General features: G+C 42.1%; 1 protein-coding gene across 1 annotated transcript in view; it reads right to left on the bottom strand.

Annotated features, from left to right (window-relative positions):
- LOC310759209 (interferon-induced, double-stranded RNA-activated protein kinase-like) overlaps nucleotides 1-14,650 on the bottom strand; it is a 29,975-nt gene that overhangs the window by 5,631 nt on the left and 9,694 nt on the right. The window contains exons 8-22 of the mRNA XM_083606146.1: nucleotides 14,368-14,513; nucleotides 12,919-13,059; nucleotides 12,005-12,125; nucleotides 11,327-11,577; nucleotides 10,127-10,253; nucleotides 9,482-9,573; nucleotides 7,665-7,742; nucleotides 6,201-6,297; nucleotides 5,226-5,260; nucleotides 4,989-5,060; nucleotides 3,881-4,000; nucleotides 3,030-3,155; nucleotides 1,672-1,852; nucleotides 920-1,054; nucleotides 60-158 (exon numbers count right to left, since the gene is read on the bottom strand). Of these exons, the coding sequence (XP_083462272.1) occupies nucleotides 60-158; nucleotides 920-1,054; nucleotides 1,672-1,852; nucleotides 3,030-3,155; nucleotides 3,881-4,000; nucleotides 4,989-5,060; nucleotides 5,226-5,260; nucleotides 6,201-6,297; nucleotides 7,665-7,742; nucleotides 9,482-9,573; nucleotides 10,127-10,253; nucleotides 11,327-11,577; nucleotides 12,005-12,125; nucleotides 12,919-13,059; nucleotides 14,368-14,513 (1,821 nt within the window). The remainder of the gene's footprint in view (nucleotides 1-59; nucleotides 159-919; nucleotides 1,055-1,671; nucleotides 1,853-3,029; nucleotides 3,156-3,880; nucleotides 4,001-4,988; nucleotides 5,061-5,225; nucleotides 5,261-6,200; nucleotides 6,298-7,664; nucleotides 7,743-9,481; nucleotides 9,574-10,126; nucleotides 10,254-11,326; nucleotides 11,578-12,004; nucleotides 12,126-12,918; nucleotides 13,060-14,367; nucleotides 14,514-14,650) is intronic.

Genomic DNA, 14,650 nt, shown 5'->3' on the forward strand with positions numbered 1-14,650 from the left:
TATTTTCTATACATTTCTGAGAAAAAATATGTGCTGTTAACAAAACTTTTCAGATTTACCTCATGTTTCTCATGATAAGTGTGGAATGTGTAAAGCATTTCGAATAAAATTAATCCTAACGGAAAGATATCCACTTCCTTTCCGTATTTGTTCCCCACCTGTGAACAATGCAAACATGAACACATTAGGTCATAAGAACATGCTCTAACAGGAACTTTTCATAGAGCTTAAGCATATAGGCCTTATGCACTTCAAAGCACATTTTGACATTTTTTCCCTGAAAACTAACTACAGGATCAAGGCAGTTGGTTCTTTCCCAATTCTCCACTCAGTCATTAAACTAGCGGAATGACTTGGAGACGGCCATTCCCTCTCAGTCTAACCTAACTTAGAGGAGTTGTTGTTGTAATAATGGGGTGGTGATGGTGGTGATGAATGAATGAATCTTTATTTCTGTCAGCTATCGGCCATAGCAATAAAACAATACGATATAAATACGATATAGAAAGAATAGAAATAAAAAGTCAATTATATAAAATACATCTTAGGGTTTTGAATCAGTAGTCAAATAGTGGATCTTATTCTGATTGCCCCAGCTAAAAACCTTGCAACCTTTGCTGTCACCTGCTCATCTTGATCTGCCAAGAGAAAGGACACTGTGGCAGTGGTTGGGCACCCCAGAATAGACAATAAAAGAGGGGTGATAATCTCATTCCTCATGTCTTTATAAAGAGGGTAAGCCAGAAGGGCATGCACCACAGATTCGGTACTGCCATCTCCACAGGGGCATAAGCACTTTTCGTGGGGGTGATGATGATGATGGTCACTATGAGTGTGCACTTGTGTACGCAGAACAAATTTACAACTGCCCTTGGAGAAAAGTGCCATTGCAAATGCATGGATTCAATATTAAAAGTACCTGTTCAGGAGCCATGTATAGTAGTGTTCCCCTCTTTTCTGTTCGCTGTACTGAATGGTCATCTACACCTGTGGTTACCAGCCCAAAATCACCAATTTTTATTTTATTGTCTCTAGACATTAATATATTTATTGGCTGGGGGGAGGGGAGAGAGAAACAAAAAAACAAAATATTCAGATGTAAAAGTCATTAAACTCTGGGTGAGTCATCATGGTCTACTCAACAGTTATCCTGCAGTGTCTGAACCACCTCAGCTTCTTATTTGCTTTTTTAAAGAATCTGCTGTGCCTTTCAAGTTCCCCTCCAAATGAAAACGTCTACCTTGTACTCGAAGTATATTCCAGATTAAGCCCACCCCCAATACAACTGAAATAATAAAATAAAATAAATACATCAATTGAATTATTAGCAGGAGAGCAAATAAAACAAGTGGGTCAGCTTTAAAATACCTTGCCACAGCAAGAGATGAGGTAGTATTGATCTAAAAGTAATGATGTTATGAAGAAGTGTTGGTCTGAAATTACCTCCATGTGGAATTCATGCCACCTGCAATACGGAGAAGCCTACATAGACCCAACCTAACAATACTGGATGACAATTGAAGAAGAGGAACCAGAAACTGATGCTATGCCAAAAATTTCTCCTGAGGTTTTTCTTATCATTTGCCATTTATGAGAAATAAAGGAATGAAATAGTTCATATTTTACTTTTTATCATTCACACCTGATATTGTAATCGTCTCATCTGCATACCTTGAGATCTCGATGAATTAAGTTTTGAGAATGAATATATGCGACCCCTTCCACTATTTGCTGGAATTTAATTTTGGCATCTTCATGATAGCTTTCCTTTGCATGTCCCTTACTAATCCAATCTTTAAGTGTCCCCTCTTCACAATATTCCATCACTATGAAAAGGCAGACAGCTTCCACCCTGCAAAAAATAAAACAGATGACTGATCCAAGCACCTTGTTCACATCCTCAAGCTTTACTAACTCATCCAACACAACAAGACTAAACAGTGCTCTGTAACCCTTTAGATTCATCTGCTGTAACAGCAGTCATGATCCCGGGTGGGGTGGGGTGTGGAAGCGATTTTATCCTCAAAACACTTTGCAAAGTCAGAGACAGCTACCATCAGTTTTGCCACCTCCTTTGGGCCAGACTATAAAAGGCCCTGCACTACCTGGAAAATCTATGCTGGATGGAACAATGAGGATGCAATGGAGGCAGCAAAGCAGGGAGGCTAAAAATCAAATTTTTAAAAAAAATTAAATTGGATTAAAAAAAATTGGATTTTTAAAATAAAATGCTTTTGGAGGAAAAATATTTCTAAAAATAGTTTTCTACTTAAGTTACATTATAGTCTCTAAAGACTATTCATCATGAAATAAGGATTTGTTTTAAGTTTTTCATGTTTGCTAAAACTCAGTGTAAGTTTTTATTATTATTATTGTTTAGCTGGTAAAATGTACGCCTAGCCACTGAGGTCACCAGGGCCTCTAGTGAGAGAGTTGGATCCTAGCACCATCATATTTATTTATGGGAAATGATTCTGGGACCAAGAGAATTTACCTACAGCTACAACTGTTCTTAGAGTTAGGCAGTGAACTGACAAGCAAAATATAGTGATAAATAAAATAAATAAAAAGATGCCAGTTCCTAAAGTGAAGCCACTGCCAAAATGCTTAGTTTATTATTTATGTCTTTAATTTGTCTCTATTTTTTTTTAAAAAAAAGGCCTCCAAGGGTCTTAGGGCAATAACATTAACAACGCAAAATTTAGAATAGGAACTCAATAAAAATGATCACCCACAAAAAATAATAAACGTCAGCTAGTGGGAGGGGGTGGAGGAGGAGAAAGCGAGTTGCCAGCCTTTTGCTTGGTCTTTTGAGTGCTAAGCACAGGCCTGACAGCCAGTTGACTCTCAGGCACTTCTGAACCCTATGCAAGTGATTCTGACAGGTGGGCAAGAGAACCCAACTATCAACATGGGATGTCACAAAGCTGATCTGGCCAATAAAGCCAAAATCTTATCCACCCCTGGTTTACGCAAAAAACAAGAATACATGGCACCTTAGAGAGATTCTAATTACGCAGTGGAATTACCTCTGGTCACTATCCTCTGGCGATGGGATATTATCTTTCCCAATCCAACAATTATAATATCGAACAATATATTCATGCTCAAGCTTTGCTAAGGCTTGTACTTCCTTTTTTGATTCTTCTTCTCCTCTGGTTTGGGGTGGGGGAAGGGGGTCGGAAGGGGGAAAGAGTATTGTTAAAAATGTATGCAAAACAAACTCTAAATATGTGAACAGGTAACTCACAACTTGCATGCATTTAACCTGTACCCATTCAAAGTTATGTGTGTGACAAATTAAAATAAAAAATAAAAGGGCGAGGCAAAAAAGACTTTGGCAATGGTCCACCCGCCATTGGACCCAATGTATTTTGACTATATGCGATTTTGGTTCTACATGCTGTACCCAGTACGTAACCCCAGCTTAAGTTGAGAGTGGTCTGTACTGTAAAGAGGAAAGGGGATTATTTTTAGACCACTTTTTTAAAAAGGGCTTCTGATTTGGAATGCTTAGGTCGACTCTGAATAGAATTTAGTTGGATACAGCCGTATTTATTCTCATTACAACATAGAGCCCAGCAACAGAAAGGCAAATGGCATGTCCTTAACCCAGTCACTTGTTCATGCATTAGCACAGTGGTTGATGGACTTCAACTCCCATCAGCCCTGATCATCCAAGGATGATGGCACTACATTGACTACTCCTACATTAGCAACTGAGCCACTGTTGAGCCTAACTCTTTTAAATGTTGACTAACAGTCCCCCGCAATTCCTCTAAAATTAGGACTAAAATAATTTCACATGTGGAAAACAGCACAAATTGTTAAATCTTAAATTAGCTTAAATAAAATAATAAGCAAACACAAGGCAACTTACACAAGAAGCTTGACTCGTTTGACAGCTAATAATCGACCATCAAAGAAATGTTTTGCCTTGAAAACGGTTCCATATCCACCAGATTTAATTTTCTGTATACCTTCAAATTCGTCCAGAAACCTGGTTCCAAAAATGAAGGCAAGTCTTAGTGTTAAATGTCAAAATCCTTGAAAAGTGTTACAATGGCAATATAGCCGCAACAATCATTAATTTAAAGATGAAATAAACGCACACAGCCAAGGTATCCAAGCAGACTAGAAGTGGGTATATTTGCTGTCATTCATGGAATGCACAAGACAGCTATCAGATGCTGCTGTGGTTGCTTGAGAGTAACCAGGCAAGACTCTGACCTGTCTTTTACAGGCTTTATTCTTGGTGCAAACTATTTACAGTGAAGAGCGTCGTAAGTTCATGGCTGGCTCAATTGCTAGCAGAATCCGGGAGTGGTCGGTCTTTGTAACTCCCCCAGCATAAAAGTCGCGTCACCCCCAGCCTTTTTTGCCCCTCCCTGGACTGAAGACTACTGTACAGAATGGGCGCTGGCAAGGGTGTGATTCCCGCCTCTCCGGTTTGCTCAGGCTCGGTGTTAAGGCTCTCCCTAGCATCCTCTGGTCCTTGCCCCTCTTCTCCACTGGAGGTGGGGCTTTCCTCCTCGCCAGAAAAGGAACTCCTTTGCAAGATCTTCGGAGGCTCCCTATAACACAACTGCCCTTCCATCTCTCGCCTCTGAGCTGATGGCAGTTCCCTCAATAGTAAAAAAAAACCTAACACACAATATTAAAAACAATAACACACACCAGCATAGCTCACACACAGAAAACAGCCACTCAGTTAAACTACCAGCTTGTTAAAGGAGATCAGCTATTGTAATTTGATCAGACCTTTTCATGACAGCAAATGGAAAGGTCTGTGTGTACTTGGACAGGGCCCAATGCGTGTGTTAAAATCACCAGCTACCACTAACATGGACACGACTAGTTGCATTTTTGTCAGTACTTCACAAACCATCTTTCCACATAGTCTCAATTCAATTCAAATTTCAAAGGTATAAAAGGTGAAACTTATTTTTTTAAAAAAAATCAGCAGCACTTTTGAAGGTTACCCTTACTTTTCATTGATGGTGTACTTGCTTTGCTTTCGATTCAGCTTTGAAAATTTCGGTGCCAATGGCGTCTCTCTTCTTAGGAAAGAAGAAAAAAATGGAAATGAAACTTTGTAACACTTGAGCAGTAAACACAAGAACATCTGTAAATACCCATTTACTTTAAGATGTTAAATCATTTCCCCTAACTAACCGATAAATCAATTGAATGAAGGGCATCCATTTCAAAAGATGAATACATACTTTTTAGGTCTCACAGCAGCACCTTTGGGACTTGCCTATGGCAAAATCAAGAAGAAACAATTAATGTTGAAGTTCTACCACAGTGCCAAATGCTTAAAACTTAAAAAGACCACTCAAAATCAGAATGCAGTTATTGTCAGGCATCAGAGTTCAAAAACAGGACCACTGTAGGTCATGAAAATTTTTTCTGTTTCCTGAACCATACGAGGTCCTGGTTAGGAGGAAGCTCCCACTGGTTGGAGCTCCACAGTCCTCAACTCAAACTTCCCAGATTTGAGGAGTTAAACAACCCAGGGAAATCAACCCCATGTCACTAGCTGCTTTATAGATTCTGCACTTTGCCCCTTAGCTAGGGATGTGGAAGTTGATTTGATCCATTTCTTGTAATGGACTGACTTGACCTGATGCTCCTGAATTTGACTGGAACAAAACACCCATTTGGATTACACACTTCTCCACACTTTGCGATGAAGTTTCGGTGTACAAAACTTGCACACAAAAATACCTATTTTATGCAAAAGATGTGTAGAAAATGCTATTTTAGAGGGAAAGGGGTGCAATGGCATTGAAAAAACTGTGTGTTTTACCTTGAAAGTGTGCATAAAGGCAGACCATTGAAATACAGACTTTTTTGTGTTCTTCTTTTAAAAATTTCACACAAAACAGAACTGAACGGACTACACTTGAGGGCCAGTAACCTGAAACTGGGGGAGGGCTGTAGCTGAGTGGCAGAGAATCTTGCTTGGCATGTGGAAGGTCCCAGATTCCACCTCCAGGTAGGACTGGGAACCTTGGTGTACCACCCTAGGAGCCATTTGGCAGAAAGGCAGTATACTTAAAATTACATCAGACTGACCAATGTATTTCAATTCAGTACTGACCTATAAGAAATTATAGCAGGATTAATATTTTAGCGTACACAAACAAGAACAAATAGTTAATACTGTAATGGCAATAGAAAATAAGTTTTCATACCAGACAGGATGGAGAAGCTTCATTGAGCTGTATGGCACCAAACCGATTAGCAAGTTTGTCAGCTGCATGGTTACAACTGGAATCACGATCTGTACCACTACAGAAATATTTGGAATGAATGTCAGCATTATGTGTTTAATTTATCTGCCATTTATGGAGTGCTATCTTGAAGTGAAGTTTAGGGTGGGGAGGTACAGTAGCTCAGGGTTTTTTTTGTTTTGGTGAAGTATAAAAATGGTCCACCAAATAAAATATAGGGACATTTCTTGTATCAAAACCAGAAAGCATGCCCATTATGATCCCTATGAGAGTAGCATATTTACTTAAGCCTGTTCAACTATGCAAGCTAGACAAAGCATATGAAAGACACCGCAGTGTAACTTAGAATTAAAAAAGCATTTTCATTAAGGCCTCAGTTGTGCCCAGGCTCTCCTAGGTTATGTTTCTAGTTCACGTTTTTGGAAAACACTTGCTCTTCCACATTCGCTATCTCCTCTGCCTTAGGAGTGGGGACTGCTTTTCCGTCTGAGGGCTGCATTCCCTACTGGGCAACCTTTGGAGTCCCACATGCCCAAGGCTGGTAGCGCCAGAGGCAAGAGTTGGCAGATCAAGGAATGCAAATGTTACCTTGGTACAGGAAGCTAGTTTCTATCCACATACATGCACCTCTGTATCCTGCATCCAGACTAGCACAAGGCATCACCAGAGTTCAATGATGTATTCCAGCCAGGCAGAAACACCTAGGGGCGTGAAGCTGGGCCAATGTGGGATGTGGCCTGAGGAGATTTCCAAGAGGCCTGGAGGGGTGCATTTACTCAGGTCTTTCCTAATCTTGAACAACCAGAAATCCACTTCAGGTGCCATAAATACTCTGAAGTCAAGAGAAGTCTGTTTGTATACTAATGCAGGTCTCGCTAGCTGGCCCTTGGGCCCCTCTCCAGATGACATCCCTCACTAGCTCTGCTCCACATCCTCCCCCAGTTCTTTTGCCTAGGCTGGAATGTATCCTTGAACTACAGGAACTTGTTTGCCTGGACACACACTTTCCTTATGCTCCTCCTAATCCAGGGGTCGGCAACCTTTTTCAGCCGTGGGCCAGTCCACCGTCCCTCGGACCATGTGGTGGGCTGGACTATATTTTTTTGGGGGGGAATGAACAAATTCCTATGCCCCACAAATAACCCAGAGATGCATTTTAAATAAAAGCACACATTCTACTCATGTAAAAACACCAGGCAGGCCCCACAAATAACCCAGAGATGCATGCTGATTCCCAGACTGTCCGCAGGCCGGATTTAGAAGGTGATTGGGCCGCATCCGAACCCTGGGCCTTAGGTTGCCTACCCTTGTCCTAATCCTTCCAAAAAGATGACAGAAATTGTAGACTAGATAAAGTCTGCAGACTCTCTCCTCGAGCACCATTTGTTTCTCTACTTTTAAATTGCCATTGAAGTTGTTCCTTACTTTGAATATATACCGGAGCTCCAAAAAATTATACCATCCGATTTGTTGGAAGCAAGGTCCACAGCCTCTTCAGCAGACCTGAAATACAAGTTTCCAAACAGCAGTTTTGAATTCTTTCAGTGTTTTCCTTCCTTTTGGTTTTAATTTATAACCAAAGGAAGAAAGGAAGAAAAACGATTTAAGTAAAGAATAAATGATAACATAAAACCAATTCTCAATGGTTCTCAAATACACTTCAATACCGTTTAAGTTTCTATTTAATAGTTTGGGTTATAAAGTTAATTAATTATTTTCCTTCATTTCCGCATAGCCTGTGGGGGGAAACCATAGAGAGGATGAGGAGAGCATTCGCTTTACTGGGATGGATCTTGTTTGTTTTTAGTTCTTATCTGTTTTAATTATCAGTTTTTTATCCATCCATTATCCGTGTTTAATCTTGTATTTTACCCAGATGTTTTATCTTATACTTGTTTCCTTGACCTCATTTGCTCTAACAATTATCGGTTAAAAAAATCCTAACTGCTATTTTATCTATATGCTTTTTTAATCCTGGTCTGAGACCGTAATAAAGTTCATATCATACTGGGATGGATCAAGGCAAAAATCATTTTCAGCAGATTGGTTTTCATAATTTCCATTATTCCTAAGGCTGATGAGCATACCGCCTGTCTTTCATATTTCCATGTGATATCAATATATGACATATTATACAAAAACAATTTGGTTTGCCTGTACATTTCAATAATTTCATTTAAGATGTTACTTTTTCAGCAATTGTTATCTTCCAGAGGTTCCTGTGCTGCACACTGTATTTTATTCTCCAAGAGATTTCTATTTTTGCACAGAGGATGATTTTGCTCCACGGATTTAATGTCTGAATCAAAACCTTCAAGCAGGGATAACAACTTTAACTGAGGTGTATAATGAACAGGTTTTTCTAAGCTTGTTTAAATAGTTTCAGCTGCAACATACTTTCAAAAAACGGACTACTCAAAAGATTAGGCAGGTATAAAATCCATTTGAAGAACTTTTAACTACTGTATAAAGTGAAAGAGCAGCCCAGTTCACACACTAGACCATGGTCTGGTGCTACATACACAAGCTAGAATAAGCTAGAATCATTCCAAACAAAGCCTTGGTCTCATGAGCAGCCCCAATGGCCTCTCCTATCTCAAAGCCAAACCCTTTTTCTTTCAGTCTCTCAGAAACTCTGTTCAGTTTCAGACGAAGCAGACTTCAACCCATGGGTCTTGAAGCTGGCTTGTTTTAACTAACCAGAGTTGGTTTTAAATTGTGGTCTCTGATTATATGTAACATGCAGCAGGGGTTTTGTGAACCCCAAATTAAACACTAGCAAAGTCCTTCTCTTAGTTGTCGGGAGCAGAGGAAGGCACGTACAGGACTAAAGCTTTGCTAGGGATTGTTCCGGTTGTTGAATGTTGTTAACTTTCTTTTTTTATTTTGTTTTTAAAAGCCCACTTACGTACTGCTTTTAAGGCCTAGATAGGGCCACAAGGCTTGAAATAAGAGATCCACATACAGGCAAGATTAAAATACATTAGAAGTTGGCAAAATAAATAAGAGGACAATCTAACCTCCCGTTGGAAGGAGGGCCACAACTGTGATACTACCATTAATAAAGCACTGTTTCAATTGCTACCAATCACACCTTCCTCTCCATTTACAAGGCTATGTTATACGTAAGTGTCCCTTTTGCTCATTATGGAATGCTATATTGTACAGCATCGCTATTAAATCAACAACAAAAAATTAGAATAAGAGTACTTTAAAGAGACACCATTAAATGTTTAACTTACGTCCCAGATGCCTCTGGTGATGATTCTTGGGAATTACTGTGTAATGTAGAACTATTTGTAGAACTATTTGGAAGGAAAGCACTTCTTTCTGCCTGAAAAACAGTTTGGAATTATACCTTAACCGTGGATTTAAAAAATCTACTGAGACAAAAAGTAACAATGGCAACGAAATGAAAGGGATTAAACCAGCCTTGGCCAACCCAGTGCACTCCAGATGTTTTGGACTGTAACTCTCAGTCAGTAGACCCTAATCCCAGGGTCATGGGTTCAACCCTCACATCAGGCAAAAGATGCAGGGGGTTGGACTACATGACCCTCATGGTAACTTCCAACTCTACAATTCTATGATTCTCATCAACCCCAACAAGTATCACATTGCTGGCAGGGGCTGGTGAGAGCTGGCAAAACTATTCATAGGACACGCCCACTTCCTGCAAAGAAAATGGCTACACTGACAATTAAACATAATAATAATAATAATAATAATAATAATAATAATAATAATAATAATAATTTATTTGTACCCCACCCATCTGGCTGGGTTTCCCCAACCACTCTGGGCGGCTTCCAATAAAGATTAAAAATACATTAAAGTGTCACACATGAAAAACACAGTGTTGTTTTCCTCTAATATGCAATACATACCCTTGAAGTTGCTTGGTCGTTCAACTTTTCATACGCTTGCCTGGCTGCATTCCGTTTTGCCGTTTGTTTATTATTTCCTGTTCCCTCACCAAAATCTTTATCATCAATTTTACAGACACAGTGAAAACTAGAAGGCATAACAGACGGGAGGGTGGGAATAAGTTAGCTTACACTGTTGTAGATGTGGCAGCAATCCTATAGACCTTGGGCAGGAACCCATTGTCCATACAAAGTTCTAATGACCTCAAGCAAAACTTTTTGTTACAAAAGTGAGCATATAGTCAAGAGTCAGAAATTGGATGACCAGAGCAGAGTCCACACAGGCATAGTGGCCCTTCCATTTTCTCTTCACCCTGAACAAGCTCAAAAAATCTCTGAAGGGTCCTCCATTTTGAGGGCATGTGGGAAATGGAGGGAAATAAAAAGCCTTGCATCGGGACCTCAAGCCTTTCTTTGGCTATGGAAAACTCCAAACTCACTGCCACCTGTCTCACATATCATTTTCCTACATTTTAATTTATTTAGGTCAGGGTATCCCAAAGTGGTAGATAAATGACGGGCAGTATATAATTTTAATCAATAATAATAGTAGTGATAGTAGTAAGATAAAGTAGTAAGTAAAGAACCCCTGGGCAGTTAAATCTAGTCAAGGGTGACTATGGGGTGCGGCGCTCATCTCACTTTTCAGGCCAAGGGAGCGGGTGCTTGTCCACAGGCAGCTTTCCAGGTCATGTGGCCAGCATGACTAAACCGATTCTGGTGCAATGGGACACTGTGACGGAAGCCAGAGCGCACGGAAACACCGTTTACCTTCTCTTCGCAGCAATACCTATTTATCTACTCACACTGGTGTGCTTTCGAACTGCTAGGTTGGCAGGAGCTGGGACGGAGCAACGGGAGCTCACCCCGTCATGCGGATTCGAACTGCCAACCTTCTGATCGGCAAGCACAAGAGGCTCAGTGGATTAGACCACAGCGCCACCCACATCCCAGTAGTAGCCATAGTAGTGGTGAAATTACTAAATGTCACAGACCATTCCCAAAAGCCAGAGTTAAAAAAACCTCAGTATGAGCTGGCACCCAAATACCACAAAAAGACATCTACTATTATCTACAAATCACTAAGAGCTTTAGGTTTAACCAAAAAAAGTTGCCAAGAGTAGTAGTCAACACAAAAATCAATTATTAATGACAACTTACATTGGCATGTGATCCAGGCCAGATTTAGAAACCACAACATATTGAACCACCACTTTGTTTCTCGATGAATATTCATTGAGCAAGGCAAGATAGTTAAGTGAAGAAGCTGGTTGTGCCAGATTTGCAGCAGGCTCAGGCGACTGAGATAGTGGCAATGACAGAGGAGGCAGCGGCTGCTGTGGTCTTAAAACAGGATATTGTTGTGATGGCAGAGGAGGCAGCGGCTGCTCTGGTCTTAAAACAGGATCTGCCTGTAAACAATATGTATAAGTCATATGTATGAGAGGTTTCTCACTGAATTCCTCCTTATTACATGGTATGGGGAGGTCTGTACTTACCTTGGGTTTCATGTTCTAAGTTGGCAGCAGGCCTCACAAAATACTGTTCTTATTTAGCAATGTTACATGGCAATAACAATACGCATACAAGGCAAAGGCCAGAAGGCTAGACCTGATACAAGATAGGTGTGTGTCATTCCTAGTTCTGACCTGGTACCAGCAAAGTTCTTAACCCAAGGTAATATTTCTGGGTTAGTGGAGTCTGTAACCTGAAGCGTATGCAACCCAAGGTACCACTGTACAAGATTGGGTTTTTTTAGTATACCTCAAGATCAAAGGCTCTTTTCTGTTTTCTAGATTATTTGTATGTCTTGACATGTATCCTTTATGGTCTACTTACTGGCAGTTCTCTTTCTATGGACTCCCAAGCTAAGAATGCTGCACGATCTTTTGCCTCCTTCTTGCTTTTACCTGTTGCTTGGCTATACTGCCTTCCATCTATTTCAACTGCTACAGTGAATCTGCAATGAAAAAGAGAGAGTTAAAAGCCCACAGTCTGCAAAATATGCTTGCAGATTGAATTTTATGCTTTAAATCTTGTATGCTGGATAAACAGAAATGGGAAAGATCTGGATAGTTTGCTCCTGTAAATCTCTCATTCCTATTATTTGTAAAGTGTGCCTAATGCTAGCTTCCCTTTTTTCTCCTATAAGGCTCCATTCACCAACCATGTGCCCTCTATATGTTTTAGAGTACAACGCCCATCATCCCTGACAATCAGCCATGCTGCCTTGGGAGCCAGGGTCCAAAAACATCTGGAGAGCCACAGTAAGCCATCCTACTAAATTAGATGCTGTTTCAAGCAGCTGTCTGGAGAGTAGGAGGGTTCAACAGTGCAGCTTCTAAGGATAGTTTGCTAACCTATCTGCAAGAGAGGGAAATCGAAGCAAAACAACACAGAAAATGCACTACTTTCTCCCACCCTTATAATTGGAATGAGAAACAAAAGGCAATGTCAGGTCTTGGGGTGGGGGAAGCCTGTTCCTATGTTATGCTTTCTCTCTGGAGTTGGAAAATCTTAGTGGACCAAGAAACTGGGACGATTAAGGAAGTGTTTCAGTTGTACACAAGTAAACTGGGCAGGACTTTACACAGGTGTGGGGGAAAGGCTATCCAAAAAAATTGATCCTTTAATTTAGTTGCCATACCAATATTCCTGCCCTGTTTACTTTTTGCATAAAACACATCTGGAGGGAAGTGTGAATTTCCTCACTCCTCCCTGTCCCCACTTCCCAACATTCTTCATCCACTTACACAGGATTATGAGATGGGCCGTCAAAACCAAGATCCTTATAGTCCAATCGTAAACGTCTTCTCTGACAATACTCGTTAAGTTTCGCCATGTACATTCTTGGAACAGCTTGGTTGTCTGCCATTTTGGTACAGGCTAGGAAACTGAAATAAATTCGAAGGAACACTGCATTATTAACAACACTCCCCACCCCCTTATGTTATAAGTGCAGAAACCAGGGGAAAAACCAGAGCACTTTGGGAAAGAGACTGTGGGAAATACCCCCCCCCATTCACACCATGGCACTGGTGGTACACAACAGTGGTTTCCACCACCACTTCCCCAGGAGGCCCAACACAAACACAGAATCGTAGAATCAAAGAATTGTAGAACTGGAAGCTGCTCAGAAGCGTTCCAACTGGGAAACTGGGAGTGGAAGCAAAGGCATTTCCCCAAGAAAAGAAATGAACAGCAACTCTCTAAAACTTCTTTTGTTCCACCACCGCCCAGACTAGCGCCAATCTGCCACTCCGTGTGGTGGGGCCAAAAGGGGCATGAGAGTGGCTCTCTCTGCTCCCTCTAAACATAACATCACATGACCCCCTACAACACTCTCCCCTTTCCCCTATCAGAAAGCTTGTCAGCAGCTCTATGGGAAGAATGCAGAGAAGACCTTAGATGCCAAGAAGAAAAATTCTATTACAAACTTTTCAATAGGCAATTTTCAACCATCCCTTTCCTTATTACTGAGCAGCCACAGGCATAGCTCAGCCAGTAAAGCGTGAGACCCTTAATCTCAGGGTGGTGGGTTCAAGCCCCACGCTGGGCAAAAGGATTCTTGCATTGCATGGGGTCGTTGGACTAGATGACCCTCGTGGTCCCTTCCAACTCGACAATTCTATCGATCCAGCCTAAGAGTTCAGATTAACTCAAACGCTGACTGCTTTTCTGTGACCTGGGACATGGTGAACCAACTGATAAGGAGCACAGCGCCCGGTGACTGGTGACGCTGTGGCCAAAACAAACTTCCAGGGGGAAAGCCAAGCAGGGTCACCCGCGCCGTCCCCTGGACCCAGGCGGGCCAAAGCGGCCGCAATGCTCTTCACAGGAGGACCGCCTGCCCTGGGGCACAGCGGCGCGCCCTTCTCCCTTACTGCCCAAGCCAAGGGGCGAGGCCGTGAAAAGTATTTGGCAAAGAACCTTCCAGAAGTGCCTCTCGCCCTCCCTGGCAGCAAAAAGGCAATGGACCACAAAGTAACTGATTTTCTGCCCGGGCAAGGAACCCTCCTCTCGGCGCGCCCCTGCAAGGCGGCCACCTGCCTCAGCCCAAAGCCCACGTCCTCGGAAGGAGCCTCGCTGGAACTAAGCAGGCTGGCACGAGTAGGAATCGGGTGGGATTCCTCCCGCGCCCCGGGGCGCCGACTTTTGGACGACTCCCGTCAGCGGGGTCAGGACCACCTCGGCGTACTCACCGGCGCCACTGGGTGGTCGGTGGGCAGCTGCTTCTCCCTTGGGACAAGTCCGGGCCAAAAGCGGCGGAGCCCCCTCTGCAGACGACTGCTTCCGAGCGGGAGACTCGTCCGTCTGCGGGAAGCGCTGCTGCTCCGCTTTCGTTTCCCTACAACAAGCGGGCTCCGCTCCTTCCGCGGCACAGGCGGCCCCCGCGGAGAATCGAAACTGAAACGCGCCGCTGGCGGTACCGGGAACGTGTCGGCTTTGGAACTTCCGGCCTGGTCTCCTCACCGCCCAGCCTGG

This window comes from Podarcis filfolensis (genome assembly GCF_964270895.1).
Source record: "Podarcis filfolensis genome assembly, chromosome: 3".
Classification (NCBI taxonomy): domain Eukaryota; kingdom Metazoa; phylum Chordata; class Lepidosauria; order Squamata; family Lacertidae; genus Podarcis; species Podarcis filfolensis.